This window comes from Eutrigla gurnardus (genome assembly GCF_963514095.1).
Source record: "Eutrigla gurnardus genome assembly, chromosome: 18".
Taxonomy (NCBI): domain Eukaryota; kingdom Metazoa; phylum Chordata; class Actinopteri; order Perciformes; family Triglidae; genus Eutrigla; species Eutrigla gurnardus.
In genome coordinates, this window is record NC_139929.1 from 12,289,557 (window position 1) to 12,313,159 (window position 23,603).

Genomic DNA, 23,603 nt, shown 5'->3' on the forward strand with positions numbered 1-23,603 from the left:
TTTCCCAGTAACATACATAATCTGTTAGCATCAAAGGAGCACACATGCATAAATAATTGACTAATTCACTTAAAGGGGGCCAGCGTAGATTAATTAAGCCTGAATACTAATTATGTTTTCTGTCTACACCAACCGACGCGGTTGTTGTTTAATAAGAAACTGTTTGGTGGGTCACAATTACTGTGCACATGCTGTAATATAAGGCTGCTCCAAAAATGAACATGGTAGAATTGGCTTTGTGTTTACCTTATCTCTATTTAAATGAATACACTTTGTAGATGTTTTCCTTATTACTGTGACATTTTATTGATATGGTCATTTCTAGTCTGTGTATATAGATAAAAAGAGACTTTATAAATATGAAAACAAAATCCATTTTTCTGTCTATTGACTTAGCTTGGCATTCAGTCTCATCTTGTCTTTTATCATTTCATTACAACCGAATATGACATATATTCCCACATATATTAATATTAAGATTATATTATTCATGTCACATTCACTTCCATTCAAATTCTGATCCATGCCAGTAAGGATCCCATTGTCTGACAAGTCTGAGAACAAACACAAACCTCACAGTATTTTGAAGTAGAAATTAGTACACATGCAGGGATGTAAAGCTCTTAAAACTCTCGTACTCTCCAGAACCACTCTCGTCCTTGACTCCTGTGCCTGGTACACAGGGCGCTTGTCTGGTAACGAGAGCTGTGGTCGCTCTGTGAAGACGAGGCTTTGCTGTCTACGCTCCGCCGGCGAGCAGCGGGCACGGGGACAGAGGGAGACAGCTCAAAGCTGGGGCCTTGTTTACAGCTGCGTGGGGAAGAAAACAGGCAGACGTAAATGAGGGTTGACGGTTTCATGAAGCACAATTGGTTGATGGCAGATTCAATGTGACTGGGCTGAACTGGGCGATGATCCGTACAGTATGCAAAATTCACTTTCTAGCTGGTCTGTGCCCACCAGCCCCTAGCAGCGAGCGGTCTTCCCCAAGCCCTCCAAGCTATGCCTTTGAATGCAACAAGAACTGAACAAGGCATTGTTGTGCTCAATTCCTTTTGACAACAATCACATTTAAAAAACGAGAGAACGGGAGGGAGAAAAAAAAGTCATGGATTTTTCTTTTGTCACCAGTTATAAATGATTTTTTTTTTCTCGTGTCGACTGCGAGCAAGCAGTTTGTGTGCCGCGCGGGGAAATGAAGGAAGTGTGACGGCTTAAAGGGGCCATGCATAGACGCTTTCAGATGACATGAGAATGAACTCAGGGGCTATTGCGTTGTGCTACTGTATATGCATGATGTAATGTACCCAAATTTCTTGGCACGTAATTTTGGTGTAGCGCCATGATTGTAGCATTTGTGTGCAATGTGACAGGAACTTAAAAAAAAACCTACCCCGCACTGGGCCACTTTACACCACCGCTGTCACAGTAGTGTCTAACTGCCATGTAAACGTTCAGTATCTTTCACAAACCTGTGCGGTACTTTTTTTTTTCTTCCTCAGGATTGAATTGTTATTTATCCTTTCAGAAATGCAGCATCTGCATGTTCCATCCGGTTATGGCACATTGAACAACAGTCCTTGTATAGAAAGGAGCATGCTGTCAATGTCAGTGGGGTCTTGGGAAACGAGATGAGAACCAGGCATTTTTCTTAGCTCTCGAGACAGAGAGGCTCATATGACGCTGTGTGGATTAGATTTTTAGTGACAATGACCCAAAGCTTTAGGCCTGGGGTGTACTGTACTTCCCTGTACTTCCTCTTGTGTGTTTATTTCCACTGTTACTGTGCAAGGCAATACTACACTCATACTAATTAGTGGACTTTTTGACTTATTGACATTTGCAGGACATGGAGCTAATTTACTTTGCATTTTGAGAAATATGACTGTTGAGAAACAAAACTGCCTGGAGGAGAACTATATGAATTAATATAAATAATTACATAAGGGAAAAAATAAAAGAATAAACTTTTAAAGAAAATCATATCCAGTAATATTCTTTAAATTCTGTATTCAATTGCAGTGTGAATTATTTATATGTAAAGGCAGCTTTACATTACACTTTTCAAGTGGGAGATTCTAGATTATACTGTGCAGTAATTATGGTGATAAACATAATACATTTGTATAGCCCAAGATAAAACTTAATATGATTTCTCCTTTGACCCTCCAAAGTGCCTTAAGCCCTAAGGGCAAAAGCAATAATTTGCTAAATAAAGAGTGTTATCGTCCTTCATTGTTCTAATTTGGTGAATAATTACTTTGGCAAAATAATATATCAACTCCAACAATTACTTGCACAGAATGTGCTATTAAATGACTGAACAAAAATCCTACAGTAAAAATGATTGTAGAGGAACATTCATGGGTCATTCATAATGGTTTTCAGTAGCAGTCGAAATTTGAATAACTAATAATGAATGCAAACGTCATGTAGATTATTTAAATGACTGCTTCAGTTTAAAACACAATATTGTTAAACTGGTCTGGTTCAATAGAGAGCAATGGTGATTTTGTGTTTTTTTTTAATTTATTTTCAAATTACCTGATTCATGTTCCCACATTTGTATCAGGGAGTTAGCCCAAACAATATTTGACTTGCAGAAAGGTGTGTGTGATGAAATACAAATAAGAAAATGAAAGAAAACACAGGGAAACAATCACCACTGATGCCGACTGTCTCATACTCCACAGCATGTGAAACTCAGAAAAACTGATTGGTACCCAGTCGAAATGAAAATGGTTTTTAAATAAGTTACAATTAGATAAGCATTAATCTCAGTGGTATAAATGAATGTCTTGCTGTAGGGCTTGTTGAATGTAAAAACAGATTTACAAAAACTCCTCTTACCAGATTGGTCTGGAAGTAGTCCTTCTCCATTTTAATTGCTCTGTCATTTAGAGTTGAAATAAGCCCCCCCCCCCTTCCCCCCCTCCATTCTGCCCCTTGATTTTGCCTTTGAAATTAAATATTGTATACAAATACATGCTGTTCATGGGCATGAGCACAGTTCATCATTGAAATCTGCATAAAATGATGCTTAAAGAGCTCCATACGCTTTGAGCCACAGAGCTCTTTTATATGGTGCAGTCTTATGTAAACATATCCATAACAACAACAACTACTTATGCCTTTTACCTCAGCTTTCTTATTGTTCTGCTTGTCCGCAGAAATGAGAGAAATGTGGGACTGCAGAGTTTGTTTCCACATACTCTTGATTTCAAAGGGACCCGTGCTTGCTTTCATACATTCCTGCTTTTTTCTTTCCATTCCATGCCAGTGTAGACCACCTACAAGTCAAAGTAGCATCCACTTAGCATATTGTAGATAGATAGAGACGTGTCACCTTTTTGTCATGAGTATATTACAAATTATGTAAGCTTTATTTCATCAGAGATGAGACTATTTTTCTCTCTCCTTTGAGATTTTTTTTAAGTTGAGTTCATGCGAATGGAAGTAATGCAACGTGTGCCTGGATTTCCATTTGTACACCAAGACTGTGTACTCGGATGCAGCCTGTGTGGAAATACATAATTTTCCAGGAGACAGTGTTGTTGCCCATTCATTTTAGAAACAAGGAGGAAGTATTTTAATGTGACCTTCATTACACATTCATGTCAACTTTTCTTATCTATTTATGATTAAATTCTTTTCCACTCCTGTTGTTCAATTAGTGCTTGACCCCTTTAGCGGCGATGTAAATTAAATGACATTTTAGTGTCGTCCCATATTTAAAATACTGCGTTAGTTGCGGATCATAAATGATGATCTTCATTCTGCAGCTAATTTATTCATTTAACAATTTCCCTCCAGAAGTTACAGCAGAAGGCTCTGCAGCAACCTAAGCAGAAGAAATCCAAGTCGGCTGAATTTCTGATGGGTGAGTCCTGCTTGATGAGTTATTGCTCATAATTTGTGTAAGGATTAATTAACTAATTACAGACAAATGGCTTTGGGCTAAATTTTGCTCTTGCTTGTCAGGGCGCAATTTGTAATTATTTTAATCATTTCTTCTTCTCCTCTTTTTTTTCCTCCTCCTTTGCAGGATTCTGATTTAATTTTAACCTAATTGTGTTTTAGTGTCATTCGAGGAGGATGCGCTTGAACATTTTGGGGCCGAGAAATCACCAACAGAAACATTTCGCTACCAATAAATGTGCTTTGTATTATTTTTATGTATTTTTTTTACGAGTCACTTTTGCCTGACTGTCGTATCGCACCTTTCGTGTCAATGTTTGTATTTTTATTTATGTTTCTACTTATTTTGTCAGGGAGAGAGGCGGGAGACTCTCTGGTGGGCATAGAAAACCCAGCCTTCGACGGAGGAGGAAGCACCGAGCTTTCTGTTCCTCCCGTTTGGCTTGGGAGAGAAATTCGAGGTGACAGGCCAGATAGCACCCTTGCAGCTCACCAAAAAAAAATGGAGCTGCAAGCCCCTGCCAAAGAAAGAGGTGAAGCTTCATTCTTCATTAGCCTCAAATTTGTTGACAGTAGATGTGTTCCTGATCTAACCTTTTCTCTCGGTCCCTCTTTCATCCTCTCTCGCTCTCACCCTCTCCGTTCGGGGGGCCCTTGGTCCCTGCATTCCAAAGCAAGCGTGTCCTAACAAGCAACCCTCGTATAACTTCTTCCTCCGCTGGAGAACGCTACAGTAGTGGGTGTTCTATCTCTATCTAGAAGCACCCTCGACACAGTCAGCCTTGACTCCCACTCTCGGCTACATGCCTTGTGGTGGGCTGGAGTCATAGGAGAGTGCATTTACATACGCTACTACGCTACCAAGCCGATCCGCTGTCTGTGTGGTGTACTCACAACGCCCCCGAAACACGGCTTAAGGCCAATCAGGCATACGAATATGCCCCCTTATAATTCAGTATGTCAGGGAGAACTCTTGAGGAATGGGATGGTAAATTAGGATGCGTTCAAGGTTGTGAGCGTGCCAGTTTTTTTCTCAGGGATGAGTCACATGTAGGATTCTTGATTTAATGTGGTCTATTTTGCTTTTGCTGTGCATGGCGAGTAATTATTATCAATTATTGTCACGACGTTTTATGCACAAGAGCTGGGGTTACACTTTACTAATGGTCCATGGACGTGGCCGGTATAGGAACAAAAATGATTTTCCATCAGGTCAAAAAAGTCAGACCATTAACATATATGATATAGGAGACCAAAGCTCAACCTAAACCAGTATTTAATAAGACTTTAGATAATGATTTTAGCGAAGCAATCAACAATTCCACCATCTTTGTTTCTTTTAACTATGGATCGGTATTCCTGCCTGTTTCTTTAAACTAGGGTCATGTTGACTGCTATCTGTAATACAATGGATAAGTACCTCATGCAACCCCACTTCAAAACACCCAAACTATCCATATAAAAGGGAAATAGGCCTGCTGATCCAAAAAAGAAAACACAACTAACCCTTATCCTCAAATGATTGTGTCATTGGGAATACAAGATCCACTGTCTCTTAGTGCACCAATATAGACCCTTTTTAAACATATTGACATGCTGATGAGTTAAGTGATTTTCTTCTCTTCTTTTTTGTTCTATTAATTGGAAATGCAAATTAGGCCACTTGCAATACCCTTAAAGCATACAAAATTAACTTTACCATATGGTAGTTTATTGATATTGGACTCAGGAAAATGAAAAACATATTTCCTATCTTGTCACTATATGAATAGGTTTTGGTCCAAGTGTACTCTCGTATTACATGCATGTCTGGAAGGGCATTATGTATTTCACATGCTGTATGTTTTATGGGTTCATAACTTCATTTCTTCATGGTAATTGCACTGAATAGAGGATTTACATAAACAAACTAAATCGTGATCACAAAATAAGCAACACTTCTTCATTATGGAGCGTGAATATGCATAACACTTCCCCGACTTGTGTGCTTTTATTGGAAGATCACAAAGGCAGATAGTTCCCTGTTTGTGACATTTCTATTTGGCCTTCACCAAAATCTTTCATTATCTCTCCTCCTCCGTTCGCAGTAACTCTGTCTGGAAAGAAGTGCTAGTTATTGATAATGTGCGCATAAGAACAGAGAATTGAAATTTTCATTAGAGAGATGAACTGGAGGACAGCCAGACTATTTAGGTAAATCACAGATATGATTCAAAAGGCGATCCGCGAAGCCGCCACCATTATGCAAATTTGTGTTTGAAAAAAGGCTTTCATAACCTCAGAGCTATTTGCGGAGAAATTGTTCAAACTCTTTGTTAACGACGTAGAGGGGTTTAACATGTGAATTTCACAGTCAATTTATGGCGCCGTCGAGGAGTCATACGGCTGCTCCTCATTTAATAAGTTTTTCAGTCCGACAGTTAAACTTCGAGTGAGGACAGTGTGTGAAAAAAAAAACCTCCTGCAGGATATTTCACATGAGCACGAAATCCCAGTGAGTTTTTTTGGGTAGCGGACGAGTGGTGCAACTATGCAAACACACTTACTCACATTTTTATGCGTCCAAGCGCAGATACCCACAGACTTCTATGAAGGCGATCCTTGTGTAGAATATATGACGGGATTTTACGCCCCACAACCAGAGAAATACAAGTAAAGCAATTTAGATTGGAGTGAAATATTCAGGGCCTGTAATGAGAATGATTTGGGGTTAAGAAAGCTTCTCGGTGGGGTGTACCCTTAATAGAAAGAGCCCCGGAGCCATTGGATTCCCATAAACTCTGTGGAGCAGGCTCCATACTCATAGGTCAGTGATTGCTAATAAGAAGTCAATGAGACATGGGCTCAGGTTATTTTCCTTTGGATCTGCACCTCCGAACTTGCCCGGTCCTCTGGGCCGCTGACCTCGGAGTATTTAGAAGGTATTGTCTTTGAAATTCCAGGTACTTTTGAGCTTGTAGACTTTCTCATTAGTTCCTTTTGAACACGGCAAACATATGGCAGTCGTATTTAAGAGATTGCCTGCCGTGACCTTTCGCGGCATGCTAATTAGGCCCCAGAGCACCGCAGGCCGTGGAGAGGTGCACCGAGAAACCCAGCAGTCTCTCTCCCACTTTCTGCCTCTGTACTCCCCGTCTCATCTTGGCTCTGCCTTATCTGGTAGCAGCCGTTGCCCCTGCCCTTCGACAGTGTGGGTTTCAAAATTAACATTTCGCTTCATGTGCTTCTAATAACCACTAACCTGAACCTGTACAACTCCCCTCTTCCCTTCCCTGCCAACCCCCCCCAACTCCCAACCCTTCTTTCTCTCATTCTCTCGCCTCTCGCACTTTCCACAGGAAATGAACGTGCCCAAAATTACTTTGACCCGTCGGCGGCGGAGCAGACAGACCCAAGGCATCGCAGGACGGCTGGGGTCAGCGCTGAAGATGAGCTGGAATTAAGTATGCCATTCTCTGTCATAATAGTTCTCCTCGGTTCATTAAAGTGAGGTGAGAGAGATCACCGGTAGCAGGCCGCCATTTGTGACGGCAGGGTAGTCTATGTAAATACACCAAGTGATGGCATCATAAGATTGGCTGCCCAACTTGCTGTCATTGACGAAGGTCACGTATCATTGGTCAGTTTCCATTTCACCGTGGATTTTCCTCCTCCCGCTTCGTCAAATGACACACGCAGAGCCACATCAATAGTTTGCAGCCCCCCTCCTAAAGTAGGCCTATTAAAAGCAAGCTCTTGGGAGCCAAGTAATATGCATGTTATAATGAAACATGGCTATTAATGGAGAAGCCATTTCACCTGTATCTTTTGGTTATCACTGCCGTGTAATATCAAAGGATTCGCCAAACCCAATCTCATCACATGATGACAGGCCGGCTAACAGGCATGTTAATGCTCCTATATCATTACCCCTCTGCATACACTTGATTTTCACCCCTCTCCAGCCACGGCTAATATCTCTGGTTTGCATGTTAAGATGTGGTTTAGATTGACTCGTCTGATAAGTAGAAAGTAATTTTGATGCACGCGGATGCATGTAATTTTCCAGCACCTTTGAGGGTGTACTCATTTTATAATTGTTTTGACTTGTAGCAATATTGAATGCTGATGAAAAAAGGCTGTATCAAAGAATGGCTGCAATGCTGGGTGAGGACGATACCTTCATTAATATACCTGGTATGTATCCACCTTTTACTGTATGTTGCTAATTAGGAAGCAGCTGATTGGTTGCAACTAATCTAAATAGCAACTTAACTTGGGACAATTGCTTTACCTGGATATTGCATAATTTACATTTAGAACACACACACACAGACACACACATACATAAAACATTTATAAATGCATATATATATATTGCCTTTAATCCCTTGTCATCAACATTTAATTGACATGACTTTATTTTTTTTTACTTGATTTAGAACGTCCAAAACAAGACAGGGAGGCAGTATACAAAAGACATACAAAGACATAGACTAACATCAATAGCGGAGATTAAATTGCAGCAACCACAATATCAACAGAAAATAATAATGTATCATACTTACAATAAAAAAAGGATAAATAAGAATGAAAAGGCAAAGGTAAAAATAAACATAAAAGAGAGCACAAAGACATTAAGAGCAAGGGCCTTGAAATAAGGATTTTTTTACATGGCTATGATTATGATCTGATCAGATTTCAGGTAACATTTTTCCAGATCCGGTCACATAACTGTTTTTTAAATGTAGTTTATAATTTGCTTCATGATATATTGATAAAACCTTCACGTTTTAACATCATGAAACAGTGACAACAGCATTATGTAAAACAGTTCTGTGACATATTGAACAGTGAACAGAAGAGTTAAGGGGTGTACAGTTTGGACTGTTCATTTGATTGGACTGTTAAAAAGTGGGCGTACTTGGACTTGATAAGAAGCTTCAGAGGATTGTTGGACCTCCCTCACCTGTTGTTAGACGCAAGAGGAGGAAAAGGGAGAGATGAAAGGGAAAGGTTGCCGATTTTCATATCTATTATGATACACAAATGGTTTCATATGAACCGTGTGGCTACATTTGAAACTCCAACAGAAGCGTTTTTGTGGTACTTTAAGGTGCAGTATCTCTAAACAAAGCTCAAGACAGTGAAATCATAAACATCCCAGACACAAATACGATGCTACAATTTCCACCAACACTGAAAGCAGCACTAACACAGAACAAAGAATGAGACGAGGAACGGACCTTCACTGGTAGTCTGTGCTTTCCAAGCACAGTCATTGTCTGACAGTAGGCGTGCCTTTTCTCATTAGCTCAGTTTGACTTAAACGTGTAGCCAACCAGGCGACATTGAGGTGGTTTAAGCTTAGCATTGTTCTGGGTGAAGACAGTCGCACCAGATCCTGTTGACATGACGCACATCTCCCTTGTAATTCCGGCGCACAAGTGATGGGTTTAGGCCCGCTTCAACACGGTAGAATTTAGCCGGCTTGTATTATTTGCCATTGTCTCGGATTTAGCTGTACCACCGAGATTAGCAGCCCCGTCCATTGTCTGGGAATGTTCATGAAATCCCACAGAAAAAGTAAAGAGGATCTTGGATTAACAGTTCCTCCGTGCAATAGGCTGACAGACTGGGAAGGGAAGACAGAGGAAGAGAGAGAGCTCTTACTTCTCTACCATTGGAGTCCAACTGTGGTGACTGCCAGTAAGCACTTCGCCAAGCTACAATAGACTTCCAGACAATCACCTTATGCTGTTGTATGGATGCCTCCCACCGGTGTAGGCCGCATGTCTTCTTTGGAGCCGCAGAACCGGCTCAATGTATGTCTACTGATCCTGACATTTTCTGACTGCTTTTTGGGCTTTTGTCTTTTTCAGCCCTCCATAAAGAACCGTACGCATTCCACAAGAAAAAGCATGAATGCGACAACGTATTAATGTAATGGACAGTGGCCAGTGCTGTAGACATTTTCTCAGAAAAAAATTCCTCGAGAAATCCCTTCTGTCTGTCTGAAATCTCCACTTCTTCCCTTTTTTTTATCTCGATAAATTCTATTGCTTTGGCTTGGAGATGAAAGAACACAGAATTGGTATTCTATTCATTCTAGTTCTCTGTAAGGCGTGAGGCATTGATATCAGCTTCTACGTGAAAAGCATTAGGCAGCGGTAACCGCTTTGGCTGTTGCACATATTGGACTGCACACGTTGAATACACAGATGCTCAAAAGAATGCCGTTTTGCTTTCTACCAACGAGGCGGTGCAGCAAAACTGAATAGACACACAGCAAACAGGTTAGTTACTGTAGATTATGTTTCTCTGCTTTCAGTCCTGAATTCTAGGTTACTAACTAAAAACTACTTCACATGTGGTGCTGAAGAAAACTTTCTGTCAATGCTCGGGCCTGTTGTTTAACATTTTAATTCCCTTACATTTTGCACACATTTTTATTCAAAAATAATATGCATAAAAAATACAACATCTTCCTTTGATGCCTTGCACAGAAACATATTAGCTATTTGCACTCAGTTCTGCAGCATCCGTTTACACTTATGTATCTGATTCTACATCTGCTCTTCGGTTAAAAACAAAAACTTTTTTTTATTTATTTAAATGTTAAATTACAGTCATGCTTTGTTGTCTAATCTTTGAATGATTTCAGCTAAATGTTATGAGATATTTCCATTTACAGACAACAGACTTTGCTTCAATAAACAACTGCGAGCATATTGGCAAATAAATATCCAAGCAGGCTAATGTAGACCTAAGACCCTGTCTCAGTATGAATACGTCAAGATCAGGATTTAAGGAATCAAATGCTTTGGTTTTGTGACTGTTCATATTGTGTTTGTGTGAGTGGCTGTTTCAGAGTACATCATTGTCCACCTGCATAAATGTCTGTATATACAAACTCATCTCTGAGTGTGTGTCTGTTTCTGGATGTGGTAAGTATGCACATCCATCAGTGTGTGTGTGTGTGTGTGTGTGTGTGATTGTGTGTGTTTCCGTGCATGCCCACTGATGCGTATCTCTCCAGGTACGCCGCTAGCCCCCAGGGATGAGGAGGTGTTGGAGGTGAAGGCAGGTGATCCGGTGCTTCAGCGGCGACTGCTGCTCCATGGTGGTGGTGATGCCTCGGGCTCCAGGCCCTCCCAGGCCCACACCAATGCCAAAACCCAGACTGGGGCTAGTGCTGGGCTGGGAGGAGAGGCTGGACATGAAGCAGGGAGGATGGTAATGGGCAGAGAGAGCACTGTAAAAAGTAATGCCATGCTTTTATTCATGTTTTGTATTAGATGTCTTATTGTCTGTGCATGTATATAAATGCAATCATTAAAGCAAGCAAGGAATCTGGACAATATTTTCTTCCCTCAGATTTTATTGCTGGATGCAATAAGACACATGCCATAACATTCAAAGAATTCTGCATAATGCCGCGGTAGCATTTGATTTGATACACATTATAAGGTTTGTGACGCCGCTGTGTTATTTCTTGCAGCGAGGACGGCTGAGGAGGTGATCCCCCACTACGCCCAGCAGCTGAGGGAGCGTGTGCGGCCTGACATGATCACGCTTGGCAGCCTTTCACTGCAGCAGGTCAGGGCTACAAAGAGGAATATCTGTGTCATCATCCCATATTCACCAGCACATCAGCCATGTCCATTATGCTGTGTATCAGTGGCTTTGGCTAATGGACATAGTGTGTGTGTATTTATGTATTTTGTCTGTTCTGTGTGTTACATACTGGGCTAACTAATTTTCTTTCTCTTTCCTTCCATATTTGCTCCACATTTTGAGCCCCCCCCCCCCCATGCCACTTTTCTAAAAAACATTCTGCATTTCCTTTTCAGTGCAGATGCTCTGAATCTCAGCTGAATGCACTCATGTGAAATTGCTTTTTGTCAAACATGCATTCAAGGTTAGATAACTCGTTCATCGTCAGCTCACATCGAGCGCACGGATTCAACTGTGTAATCTATGCTGCATGTGATATCCTCACACAATTAACTTATTTGTGGAGACACATTTGTTCTGTCTTTCAACTTTGTTGTGCATTATTATGCATATTTGTCTCTGACAGTAGCTGAATTTCCGTGGTTCTTTACCCGTCTTATGGTCTTTTCAGGAAAAAATAGAGCGTGACTACTTCTTATTTTCCAACTGGGGAGTAGGGATATTACGAAGTAGCGTTAAGATCTGAAGCTCCTTTCAAAACAACTGTTTGTATTCCATCAGTCGGAAAATAAATGGTAGAGGATGCAAGCACATGGGTTTCCCATTGTGTTGGCACATCTAGATTATAAGGGAACCCAAACATTAACGTATGTTAAAAAGAATGCCAAACTTCTATCCACTGTATTTTTAGTTCTAATCTCGCTTGAAAGGAGAGTAGGAGTATCAAATTAAATGAATAGAAAGTAAACGTAATTGGGGAAAATGGTTTGACAATGTCTCACCATCACTTGGAAGCTACAACAACAGTTGACTCATCCTCCCTTACTGGATAATCAGTTGCATCTACTGTGTACTGTATCAGTATTGGGATCAGTGTTATCTTATTCTGCCATAATATGTATGCGCTCTCCTACTGTTTCCACACCCACCTCCCATTGAAAGCACATTATCCACCAGAGATTTCACATCTATTTTAAAAATAATAGTGTTTTTCTTCTTTCTCTATTCTGCCTCACAAAGCCTCTACAGGGCGAGACGCTGTCACTTAGCAGTGTCAATGTGTCTGAATGGGGAGTGTGAATGTGCTGACTGAATGTAAAACCGGCAGAAATACTCATCAAACGCTACATGTCTTTAGGGCCTGGCTCAGTATCGATTGCCTGCAGATTGCATTACAGTTGCTCCTTGTGTTTAATTCTGCCATTATGGTGCGCCGCCGCTGTTTTCATAAAGCTGCATCCAAAGAAAGTGTGCATGTGTATTTACACGTATTTTCCAGCGAGCGGCTCAGGAGGGACCACTGAAGAGGAGTGAGTGGGCAAAGAGAAAGAGGAGACTAATGGCCTTCTTCGCTGTGAATGTTAAGGTAAAGGCCCGTCTTCTGTACTGTATCAAGGATGTGTTGCTTTTTTAGTTATAGCTAAAATGGCCCAGAGGACATAACCCTGGGGTCTGTATGCTGTTTATCAATCATTTCACAAGCTCATCATATCTCCAATAATTTTCATTCTAATTGCATTTTTCTGCATCTTTAAAAATATTTCCTTATCGTGAGATAGTCACAGAAATGAACAATATATGACATCGTAATTTACAGTGATATGGTTTGAATGAAACTTAGCTGATAACGTTGCTGAAGGTTAACACGTGAACAGTGTTGAGCGTATCCACTATAATGTTTCAAAGGAGCCTCATTCACAAAGAGAGTGTGACGAGGCAGCGAGAGAAGCGCCGCAGCCGAGCCTGAACGCAACGCTTCGGCGGTGAGTCCAGCCCACTCCACATTCCTCTCCATGTGTACGATTGATGTCACACGACTGTAATCATTAATTGTGTGAAAAGCATTTGTATTCCCAGTGACATTCGCGGAGGAATGTAATTCATATGTCCTCTGCATGGCTTCTCCTGTCGACGGGCATTGCATTGTGGGTAGGAAGGCTGGAGGGCACAGAAATCTGTCCATGTCATTGGGCTTGGAGGCGCATCAATTCCTGGTCCATCCACTTTAGTCAGAGATCACACATCAAATCTGGGCGAGCGAGCCCCGCAGGCAATCAGCTTAGCATGTTTAAGTTTTTAGCAATTATGGACTACCATGCTGGCTGACATGATAAAATCAAGAAACTACTGTACACATCAGTATCTTCTCTGGTGTTTGGTTGTTTTATGGGTGGGTGGTAGTCGGACACCAGCCCTGTCAGATGAATGTGGTTCGGAGTTTAGCGAGATGACCTCCTCTCGACAGCCTTGAACCTTGTAAATTCCTTCTGATATCAATGGTGGGTGGCTATTAGACATGGGAGACTTTCTATGCATCACCTAGGGCTACATCTGCCTGAAATTTAATGAGAAATGATTTCACTTTTTCTCTCCCCGGCCTATGAAAGGGAAAAAAATAAAAAAATAAAAAAAATAAAGAGGAGAGACGCGGAGCTGACTTGTGGTTTTTGTAACAAATGTGTAATTCATTTGTTTCCACTGTTTCTGATTTAATGGAGGTCGAGTAATTGCATTAGGAAGCACATTGTGCCTTGTTGTGAACTGATGAAAGCACATGTAATACTTTTGATAGGCAGTGAGGAGGGAGAGAAGGGGAAGAAAAGAGCCAGTGCCTGCCTTTGATGCCGAGCGTTTATTTGCTGAATTATCCGTCCTTTTACAAGCATCTTATCCCCAGTCACAGGCAGGCCAGGGCCCCTGTGATATTGCTTTATTTTGAGGAATTAAGAGAGGTGGCGAGGAGACAGAGCGAAGCAACCGCTTATTACATTACCACTGATAAGATTGAAAGGCCGAGAAAGGCAGAGAGAGAGAGGGGGATAGAGGGAGAGAGAGAGAGAGAGAGGGACCCAGTGGAAAGTGTTTTGTTGTGGTGTTATTAGATTGAGCTGCTGTTGGCTACAGAGAGAGTCCAGAATGCAGGTGGCTGTTAACAGGGTTAGCCTCCTGTGTTTTTTGTGTGTGTTCTATACGTGTGTGTGTTTGTGCACGCAGCAGCAGAACCGCTGACAGCCCGTCACTCCGAGCGCTGGGGGAAGGCCAAGAGGAAGCGGTGGCCAAATACGGCCAGATGACAGAGCTCCCGGGATCCTCCTCCTCAGCATCACAGCCCCCGTGGCAGGTAAGATCTGTCGGCCACTCAGGCTGCGTGAGCCGAGAGACACAAACAGGAAGTGACATACCTTTTGCTCTCTAAGAGGCTTGTTTCACAGGAGGAGATATTGATTCCAGAGTGTTTGCAAAATCCCAAAAATAAACGCACGGTTGCTTGTTCAAAAACAGTCCAATGATGTAATTATGTGAAATCCTGTGATGAATGTGGAATGGGGAAGAAATATCCCATATTTTTGAGTTTTTTTCAAATTCCTTCCCCTCCTTCCATTACACTAATGGGTACTGCATGTGCATGCCCACACAAAGGTATCATACAACACCAAGTAAAAGGCTTCCCCATACAGGATGGTAACATTATTTTTATACAGTATATAAAGATCCCCCCCCTGCTTTGTGTGGATGGTGTCTGTGGTTTTAGGAATCTAAGTAGGAGGAAAAAGGAGCCTTTGGAGATGAAAACGGGGAATAAAGGAAGAGGAGAGAACAGAAGCAAGTGGGAAAAGAGAGAAGGAAGCTGCAGCTTTAGCGGTAGCATCACCAGCTGTGGGAGGAGTGTGCTGTTGTGTTGCATCTGGGGATGAGGCTGCCATGCCACCGTGCTGGCTTAAAGATGTAATGAATCTTCAGTCGGGGGCTTTCCTTCCAGGGTGACAACTGGCTTTGAGGAAGGTTGTAAATGCAGGGGAGATTGTGGTATAATTCCTCAGACTGGCGTTTGTGCCCCCCAGTCACCATTCGATTATCTCCCAAATTGCTGTGTTTCACTGAGATAAAGATTTTTTATGGCTTGCTGACTTGAAACAACCGGCACAGGCAGAATAGGGGGCAAAAGAGGGAGAGGGAAAAGAGAGAGAGAGAAAGCAATGGCCAAACCTGCCACGCATAGTAATTTCCTTTGGTAAATGACAAAATCTTTGTTTATATGACATTTCCCTAAAATTACTGCAGCGAGATGAATCTGAAATATAAAATGTCACATTTGGCATGCAAAACTATGAAAATATATTTCTGTGCAAAATTCATGGAGGCATTTAATTTAGAACGTGTTTAATAACTAAGGCAGCCTGCATCAGTAATCCTGCCCGGAGGTCCCAAAAAGATTGTCATATTTATTCTCTCCTTTCTTCACCCCCCTCCTTCATTCCGAAGCCAAAAAATTTTAAGGGTAAATGTTCATTGTTAATTAAGATTTACTAATTAAAATGAAAATAATTAACGAGAAAGCTTAATCTCTGAATATTAGCCCATACTTAGAAAGAAAGGAAGTTTTTGTATGTGGCATTTCCTGTCTCTATTAAGAGTGCATTTTTGTGTGATCAGTCAATGTGTGGAAAGCCCTGAAAAGATGTTTCAGCGAAAGGACGGCTGCTTGCCAGCAAAACCACGGAGGATCCCTTGCTCGAGCCTTTGATCTCATCTGTAGGAGTGCTGTAATGTTATGGCACTTTAGGCACAACTCAGGCTTGGGGCAAACAAACCACCTCTGATATGGAAAATTGGCTCACTTCACCTTTTACCTTTGCCTTGCTGTCTTGACTGTCTCCTACGACACCTGTGCAAACGTGGGCCAGATAATAACAATACCTCTTAAAAACATATAGCACAAATTCAACACTGGTTGCGATTTTATTGTTTTTTTTTTATTTATTTGTTTTTTATCCTCCTCTTCCTTTCCAGTGTGCATGCATACATCTCTTTCCAGTGTGGGGGTTTGGAGGCCTCCATCACCTCCTCCCGAATATGAGATGTGTGGGCTAAACCGCTTTGCCACCAATTATACTAATTTCACTTCTGCCTAAATTGTTTATGTTGTTTTAGTATGCAAAGATGCTCACAGTGGGGAGATTGAGGGGCATTACTGCAGGGCTCAGCACCCCCCCCTCGCAGACTAGCAGTGCAATGGGCACCGCCAGCCGGTGTTATGTGAATATGTGAAGTGTGTGGTGTGTGTGTCTTTGAAAGGAACAGGAATGGTCTCAGGTTGTTGCCGCGACAACACTGCGCAAAGTATATTGTAAAACAGCATGAGTGTCTGTGTGAGCACATGTAGCTGTGATGTCATTGATTGGAATTGAGGGCTTTAATTGCCAGACACTCAAAATTTGCCCGAGGGAGTTGGTCAACACAATGTCAATTTGAGTACATAAAATACATGAGCATTTGGAGATGCGAATTAGGTTATCAGATAAAAAAAATAAATGGCAACAGTTAAGAAAGGATAGGGCGGGAAAAGATGGCGTTTGGTATAGAATAGGGTGGGACAGGGTAGGAATCAGATTGGATAAGATAGGACAAGCTAGGATGGAATGAAATAGGAGAAGAAAGGAAGGGAAAGGATGGTAATCAGTTGATTTGATTTTGATATTTGTTGGCGTTCTGGGGGAGCGACTTAGAGGTCTGAACCAAGGGGGCGGGTCTTTTTGGGTTGGGTGATGCATTCAATGTCTCTGTGTTTTTTCCAAATGACATACTCATGACTTTAAAGTGAGGGGGCATCAACATTAACATTCATATACTATTTCATGGCTATTTGCCCAGTAGCCTTTGAGACATCTCCGTCGGTCAGAAAAATGGATGGAGAAAACGTCCAACCAGCAGAACAACGGACCAACGAACATTTCTATTGTACGTTTCAAAACATATAACTGGTGATAAAGAACAAGTGGCTCTGTTTAAGACAGATTGACTTTTCATTCAGTGCTGTTCCACAGATGCCATAGGGGACAAACGATTGAATATGACTTTATATTGTTCTCCGATTATGTTTCATAAAGAAAAACTAAACTGTCTCACCAGCTTACCCTATTACTCATCCTAAGCCCTTAAAAAGAAGCACATGTCACAAAAAAACAAACAACCAAATAAACAACAAGTGGGCTGATGTAGCCTGAAGGTTAGTGGGATGAGCTCGCTACCAGAAGGTTGGCGTTTTGAAAAGCTTCATTTGAACGGGCAGTGTGGCCGGGGGAAATAAATATCACTCTCAACTTCGTTAACAAGGACTGCTGATGCACCCTTGAGCAAGGCACTTAACCCCTAAATGGTTGAATGGAGATCATAAGATGGAAGCCTGCAGCTGAACTGGTCATGGATCACATATATGACAGTTGGAAAAACTCTTTCCAAAAAATATGTCTCTTTTTCAGAAAACATACCTTAAAAAATATGACTTCCCCAAAAAGGTGTAATACATGAATTACATGAATCAGTATGAGGTTGCCAATGCTACGATGAGAGCCAAGTTAGTGACAGAAAGACTGCCTTCCTTCACCGTGGCCATGCTGTCTAATCTCCACATCTGAAGTTTCTGTTTATTGTTTCATGACATGGCCTGCATGCTGCAGGGTCATGATATTTCAATCACTTCACTACCATACTGAATTACATCCAACTAGTGTATTGCTCAAGAGACTGCTGCATGAATAAAGCCTGAAACACAGAAATGAGTTAGCATTTTTTCACTTCCTGTTCCCTTGTCTCAATGTCAGTGTTTTTTTTTTTTTTTTTTTAAATTAGATTCCTGAAATAAGATCTGTGGTTTACTCAAGCTTAAGAGATGGAATGATCTGTTTTAAGACATAAAATAGCTTACATCACTCGTAAATTGTGAAGCGTTTTCATGTGTTAAAAAAGGCGGTTGCTAACATTGTAATTGAAAATCCAATGGAAAAATCCCATTGGCTTTTTATTGAGGTTATCAGTGTGATGCTAGCTTCTGGTGAAATTTCGCACCACTCTCTATACCTTAAAGATATGCACTTAATAGCCACTTTATAAGTTACACCTGTACAATCTAGTAAAATCAATTTTTGTGCCATAAAGTTTACTTTTATAATGTGTTTTAATGTTTTTTTGACACTCTTATAGAGATGCTATTTTGTTGTTTGTGTTGTACTGGACTCCAATATAATGAGAGGTGTTTCCTCATATTACTGCAAACTATTGACCTTAATAATACCCATGTAAGTACATTTACACATTCATGAAAATGTTAACAAAAACTGAATAAAACTTCAATCAAGGCAAGGCAAGTTCATTTGTATAGCACCATTCACCATTTCTTAACCCAACAAGGACAACAGCAGGAGACAGGGAGATTGCTAATTTCGATAACAACATGAATGAGGAGGTACTTCAACGGTTATCAGAATGGTCGTTTCAGGCCGTATCTGTAGGCTGACATAATGTTTGCTTTGGAGGCAAGTTGCCTAATTACTCTAACGGGTGTGTGACAGGCCACGTGATGGTTAGGCAACACGTCAACATCCAGCAACAGACTTAACGACGTTAGACCACACAGTTCATTAGCATTTCCACACGGTTTAAACAAACAGACTAAACAAACTTTGACTATTATCACTGTGATAAGGGTTTTCAGTTCTTATGTGTTTACCTCTCTGTCTGCCTGCAAATACTGCCTTAAATAGTAGATGATTATCCTCTGTCCATTTAGTTGTGGTGCACTAAAACAACTCTATTTGTTTTACGAGGTGTTGTCTACTTGTTCTGCACACAAAAATATTGACAAATGATGTTATAATGATACAGAATTAATACAGTTTTGCAATCAAATGTAATGTTCTGCACATTGTGTGTTACAGGTTACCCAGAGCACAACTCCCCAGCCCATGGAGGTGTGTGTGTGTTGTCTAAGAGCCGCCAGAGACAAGCTTCCCAGGGGCCTCTACACTGTCAGCGTGGCTCTTCACAGTCGTCTAGGGGGCCCCGCTCTGGCCTGGTGGACTACGAAAGGGCAACAATGGGCGGTGTCCACCCAGCCGATGGAGCATCGGGGCCGCTGCTGCGACACGGACCTGCACGTTAACCAGAGCCTGTTCATGGTGAGGAGGTGTTGGGCAAAAGCACTTAACAGACTAAAACATTGGTGACTACGGCGTAACAATTCAGGAACGAAAAGCATTTTCAAAAATACAGTCAGACATAAAAAAATCTATTACATGAAAATGGTCAATAAGTCATATGTTCAGTTTGTTATTAGCTTTGTTTAATTGTTGGAGTGTGGCAAAAATAAAAAAAATAGACGATTCTAATTAAAAAAATAAGCTCATGAACTCCAAATGTTTGCAATCAGCAGTGGCATTCACAGTTAAGGTTGCAGAATTGAAAGACACATACACAAACGTCTGCACACACAGGGGCCAGTGACACGTTGTTTTCCTTTATTGATGCTAATGTGTTTTTATTCAGCAAGGAAAGGACAGAATCAGGCTGTAATTTGTGACTGTGCACTTTCATTGAATTAAAACCCCTCCATTCATGTTATGCTTGAGGAGCTGCTTTGAATATTTCTTTTATTTCCAGCAAAATATTTGTATAAATATAAAACATCTCTTAACTGAAAGCAATTTTGACATTGAGGGAACCTGAATTAAATCACGCTCATTTCCAATGATATGAATGGAACCTTTGATGTGATATTCAATGGGAAATTTGAGTAAAAGGCAATTTTAACATTCCCTAGATAAAAGCCAACAATAGAACATGCTTTGCTTATATGACAGAACTCACCACACTGCATGTGTATTGTTTTTAATATTTGCCACAGTATTTCCAAATTCCTCGCTCTGTTTCGCTTGGTTTCGTCAGTTGCAGTGAAAATTGAAAGGGTTATGAGAAGTTCTATTGCTGTATAAGACGGCACGTGAAAATATGCCACACGCAGCCTCTGGGTTTATCATCGGGGATCTCCATATGAATAAAACAACAACTTATCAAACGTGACATTCAATCCATGCATGTAAATCAAACCCAGGATCAATTATTCATTTATATAAGGAAGTAATGTTTTATTGGAATGGGAAATCTACAAATGCGGTGAAACATTTGGTTTCTTTTCTACACGTGTTGGGGCATCTGTAGCAGCTGGAGAAAAAGAAGTGACTGTAAAGTTTGGCAGAATTGTCTAAATTTAGTATTGAAATTCCTCTGTATAGTCAAAGCACAGCAGATTAGATTAGATGAAATCCATCCACATCTCACAACCACTCTCCTAAACCTCTCCCTATGAGGAAAAGCATCCTCTATAGAGGCTTTACTAATCTTAGAAACCTACATACTGGCTTTGGATGGTCGATATTGACCAGTGGATTAGAAACCTCTGTTTGTGTGCATTCATTGATGATGTGTGCACAGTATGCAAGAAAAACCTTAAAACAGAAGCCTCTAAATCCAGTGTCCCTCCTGATTCCAAAGAGTTTTGCACAGGCTCAGAAAGGGCTCCTTCACTGTTCTGATGGCAACTCTAAAGGCCTTAGCTGGAGCATTTAGCACATGTGGACACTGCCAGCGTGCTGGTGGGCGTATTCACTGAGCTAGAGCATCCTGATAATATTGTCTCCAGCTCCCATCAAACACAAAGGACGGGGTAAACGCTGGCATGAACTGAATGCGGACCTGGGATCTGATTCAGAGGTAGAAAAAGGTTTAAGTACGGCATGGTAAATGCCTCATGTCACTCTTCCTTCCCTCCTCTTCTTCCCAAACCCTCGGCTGTGCTTTGTAGGCAAACCTGTTGTTGTTGTCCTCATTGATAGTCTCGAGACAAATCTGATCAGTGTTTCCACCACTATCGGGATCGGCTTGGATGTTTTCTCTCTCTCTCTCTCCTCTTGCCCACACTGTGGCGTGCGATTTTAGGAGTGCTCGCAGTGCCTTCTAAGAGGAAATGAGGAATTAGTGATGGTAAGAGGAAGCCAGGAGCTTATTTTCCTTTCCTCCTTCTCTCTCCTTCTTTTTTTCTTTCTTCATTCACCCATTTGCTTTGTGCATCTGGGTTTGGATTCAGACAGAAACAGTCGCAGTTCAGTTGGAGATACGCTGGCAAGTGGGAGCACATGAGAAGAGTTGGGCCCACGGTCTTTGTGCAGTTTTTAGACGGAATGGAAAGAAGATTTCACATTTTAAATGGAAGAAGAAGGAACGAGGAATCAGAAATGTGGGGAAGAAGAAGGAACGAGGAAGAAAAAGGATCAAAGTTGGGAGAAGTGCATATGTAGATATATGAATTTGTTCTTGTTTTTCCCTCTTTTTTTGAAGAAAATGTTTTTTGTCATTGAGGAGAATCATCTTGCACACTGATACATTTTCCTCACTTATTTTTAAGACACATGCACTCTTTTTAAAAACAAACAAACAAGAGAAACCAACAGTCTCCTTAACCAAACAGGACACTTCTAACCGCTGAAGCAGCTCCTCCAGCTAACGCAGGAAGTGAGAAAACCTCCGGAGCGCGTCATTCAGTCTCAAAAACCTCACAGCAGCACTTCCCACATGCACGCATTTGCAAAACAAGACGTAGACTTCACACACACACATGCACGCGCACATGTGCACAAATGACTATTTATGCAGGTCATATTTCTTACAGCAAATGAATAATATGAAATATGCTCAATATCCATAATCCGTGATATTATGCCATAAATTTGTGTCCTGAGTCAGACACTACTACCCATCATTTCACAGGTGCATACTAAAAGCAGATTATCGGGGGGTGGGGGGGATAGACATGATTTATGTGTTAAAACAAGTCCCCTGCGTTTCCCATTACAACTAATAAAGGGATAAAATATTTCCACCCAGTGATGGATGAAGTGGTGCACACCTCACTGTCAGTTCATTTTTTAAGCAAACCCACAGTTCTCTGGGTAAATAAGAATGTTTGCCATCCACTGCTAACCGCTAACACTTTTTTGCTTCACGCGAGATACCCTTAATATCATCAGTTTGATTGATGGCGGCGCTCACTGCATCGCAAATTCAGCAACTGTCAGCTCATAGACTTCAATGGCAATTTCCACCTCTCCTCCGCCCTCCCCGTGTTTGATGCCAACAGTCTTTATCATTCCAACATCTCCTTTAAGGCAATTTGCTGAGTTGGACGGGTAAGAGTGGCAGTTAAGAAAGCTAAAAAAATAAAGAACCCGGAAATAAGTTAAAAGAGGATTCAAGACTAGGATGTTGATTAAGTACCTCCCTGAGGGCTCCTGTCCTGTTTGCTACCCTCCGTGTGTCTGTTTGTCATTGGCCTCCTGATTCTGAGCAAGCCCATGCGTGCTTTCTCCTGTAATATCGGAGGTGCCGTGTCGATGTGTCTGCATATGTGTGCATACGTTAGTGCGTGTGCCCACAGGCATGTGTGTTCAACTGAGCGGGATTGTGAGTGACTCTGGGCCTCCCTCCGTCTTCAGATCTTACCTGCAGCCCGCAAGGTCGTCCCCTCCGCCGTCCTGGTGTTCCAACTGGTCGCGCTACCGGGAGACGGCCGCTACGTCAGCTCCGTGCTGGCTTGGGGGGCATTTCCTGTTTGCGGGCCGAGCCTCGGCCTCGTCCAGGGCAGGTGGAGATCAAAGTTAGGAGTTTTGTATTTCAAACAATCATTATAATAAATGTTTTCAGGCAACTGAACTACATCCTCCCAGCAAAACATCACATGGAGTGACGTGACGTTATAATGAATTTTCAAGTTTAAAACATGCAGTGACCGTTACCGATTATGTCGTTGACGCAGGTTCAAAACCCCTCTGCTCAGAGGGGAGCCCAACACACAACTGGACCAGTTTAAAAAGATGGAAGCCGTCATTTCCTCTGATCTAGATCACTGGCTGTGCAACCTGTACTTTCAGGTGTGTGGAGGAGATGTATGCATGCTTCTTTTGAAGAATTTTATCTGCTCATAATTGTGTGAAGGTATGAGTTATGTTATAGCACATGTGTGTGTGTGTGTGTGTGTGTGTGTGTGTGTGTGTGTGTGTGTTTTCCCTCACTCTGACCTTCCCCCTATTATTTGGGAGGCAGGATGGAGGATCTGGATAGTTGGGGGGGGAGGGGGGGTATTTTTGATTCTCTATGATAAAAGAAATTGGAAATTGGCCCCAGAGAGCAAAAACAAGAAC

The 23,603-nt window shown here is 41.5% G+C and overlaps 1 protein-coding gene across 1 annotated transcript in view; it reads left to right on the forward strand.

The window, feature by feature from the left end:
- Positions 1-23,603, forward strand: part of ofcc1 (orofacial cleft 1 candidate 1) — a gene marked incomplete at its 5' end in the record, with an annotated part of 167,169 nt that overhangs the window by 89,238 nt on the left and 54,328 nt on the right. The window contains 12 exons of the mRNA XM_084033662.1: positions 3,814-3,880; positions 4,272-4,451; positions 7,257-7,361; positions 8,011-8,094; positions 10,937-11,161; positions 11,399-11,496; positions 12,854-12,940; positions 13,261-13,337; positions 14,569-14,695; positions 19,290-19,529; positions 22,899-23,047; positions 23,219-23,333. Of these exons, the coding sequence (XP_083889788.1) occupies positions 3,814-3,880; positions 4,272-4,451; positions 7,257-7,361; positions 8,011-8,094; positions 10,937-11,161; positions 11,399-11,496; positions 12,854-12,940; positions 13,261-13,337; positions 14,569-14,695; positions 19,290-19,529; positions 22,899-23,047; positions 23,219-23,333 (1,554 nt within the window). The remainder of the gene's footprint in view (positions 1-3,813; positions 3,881-4,271; positions 4,452-7,256; positions 7,362-8,010; positions 8,095-10,936; positions 11,162-11,398; positions 11,497-12,853; positions 12,941-13,260; positions 13,338-14,568; positions 14,696-19,289; positions 19,530-22,898; positions 23,048-23,218; positions 23,334-23,603) is intronic.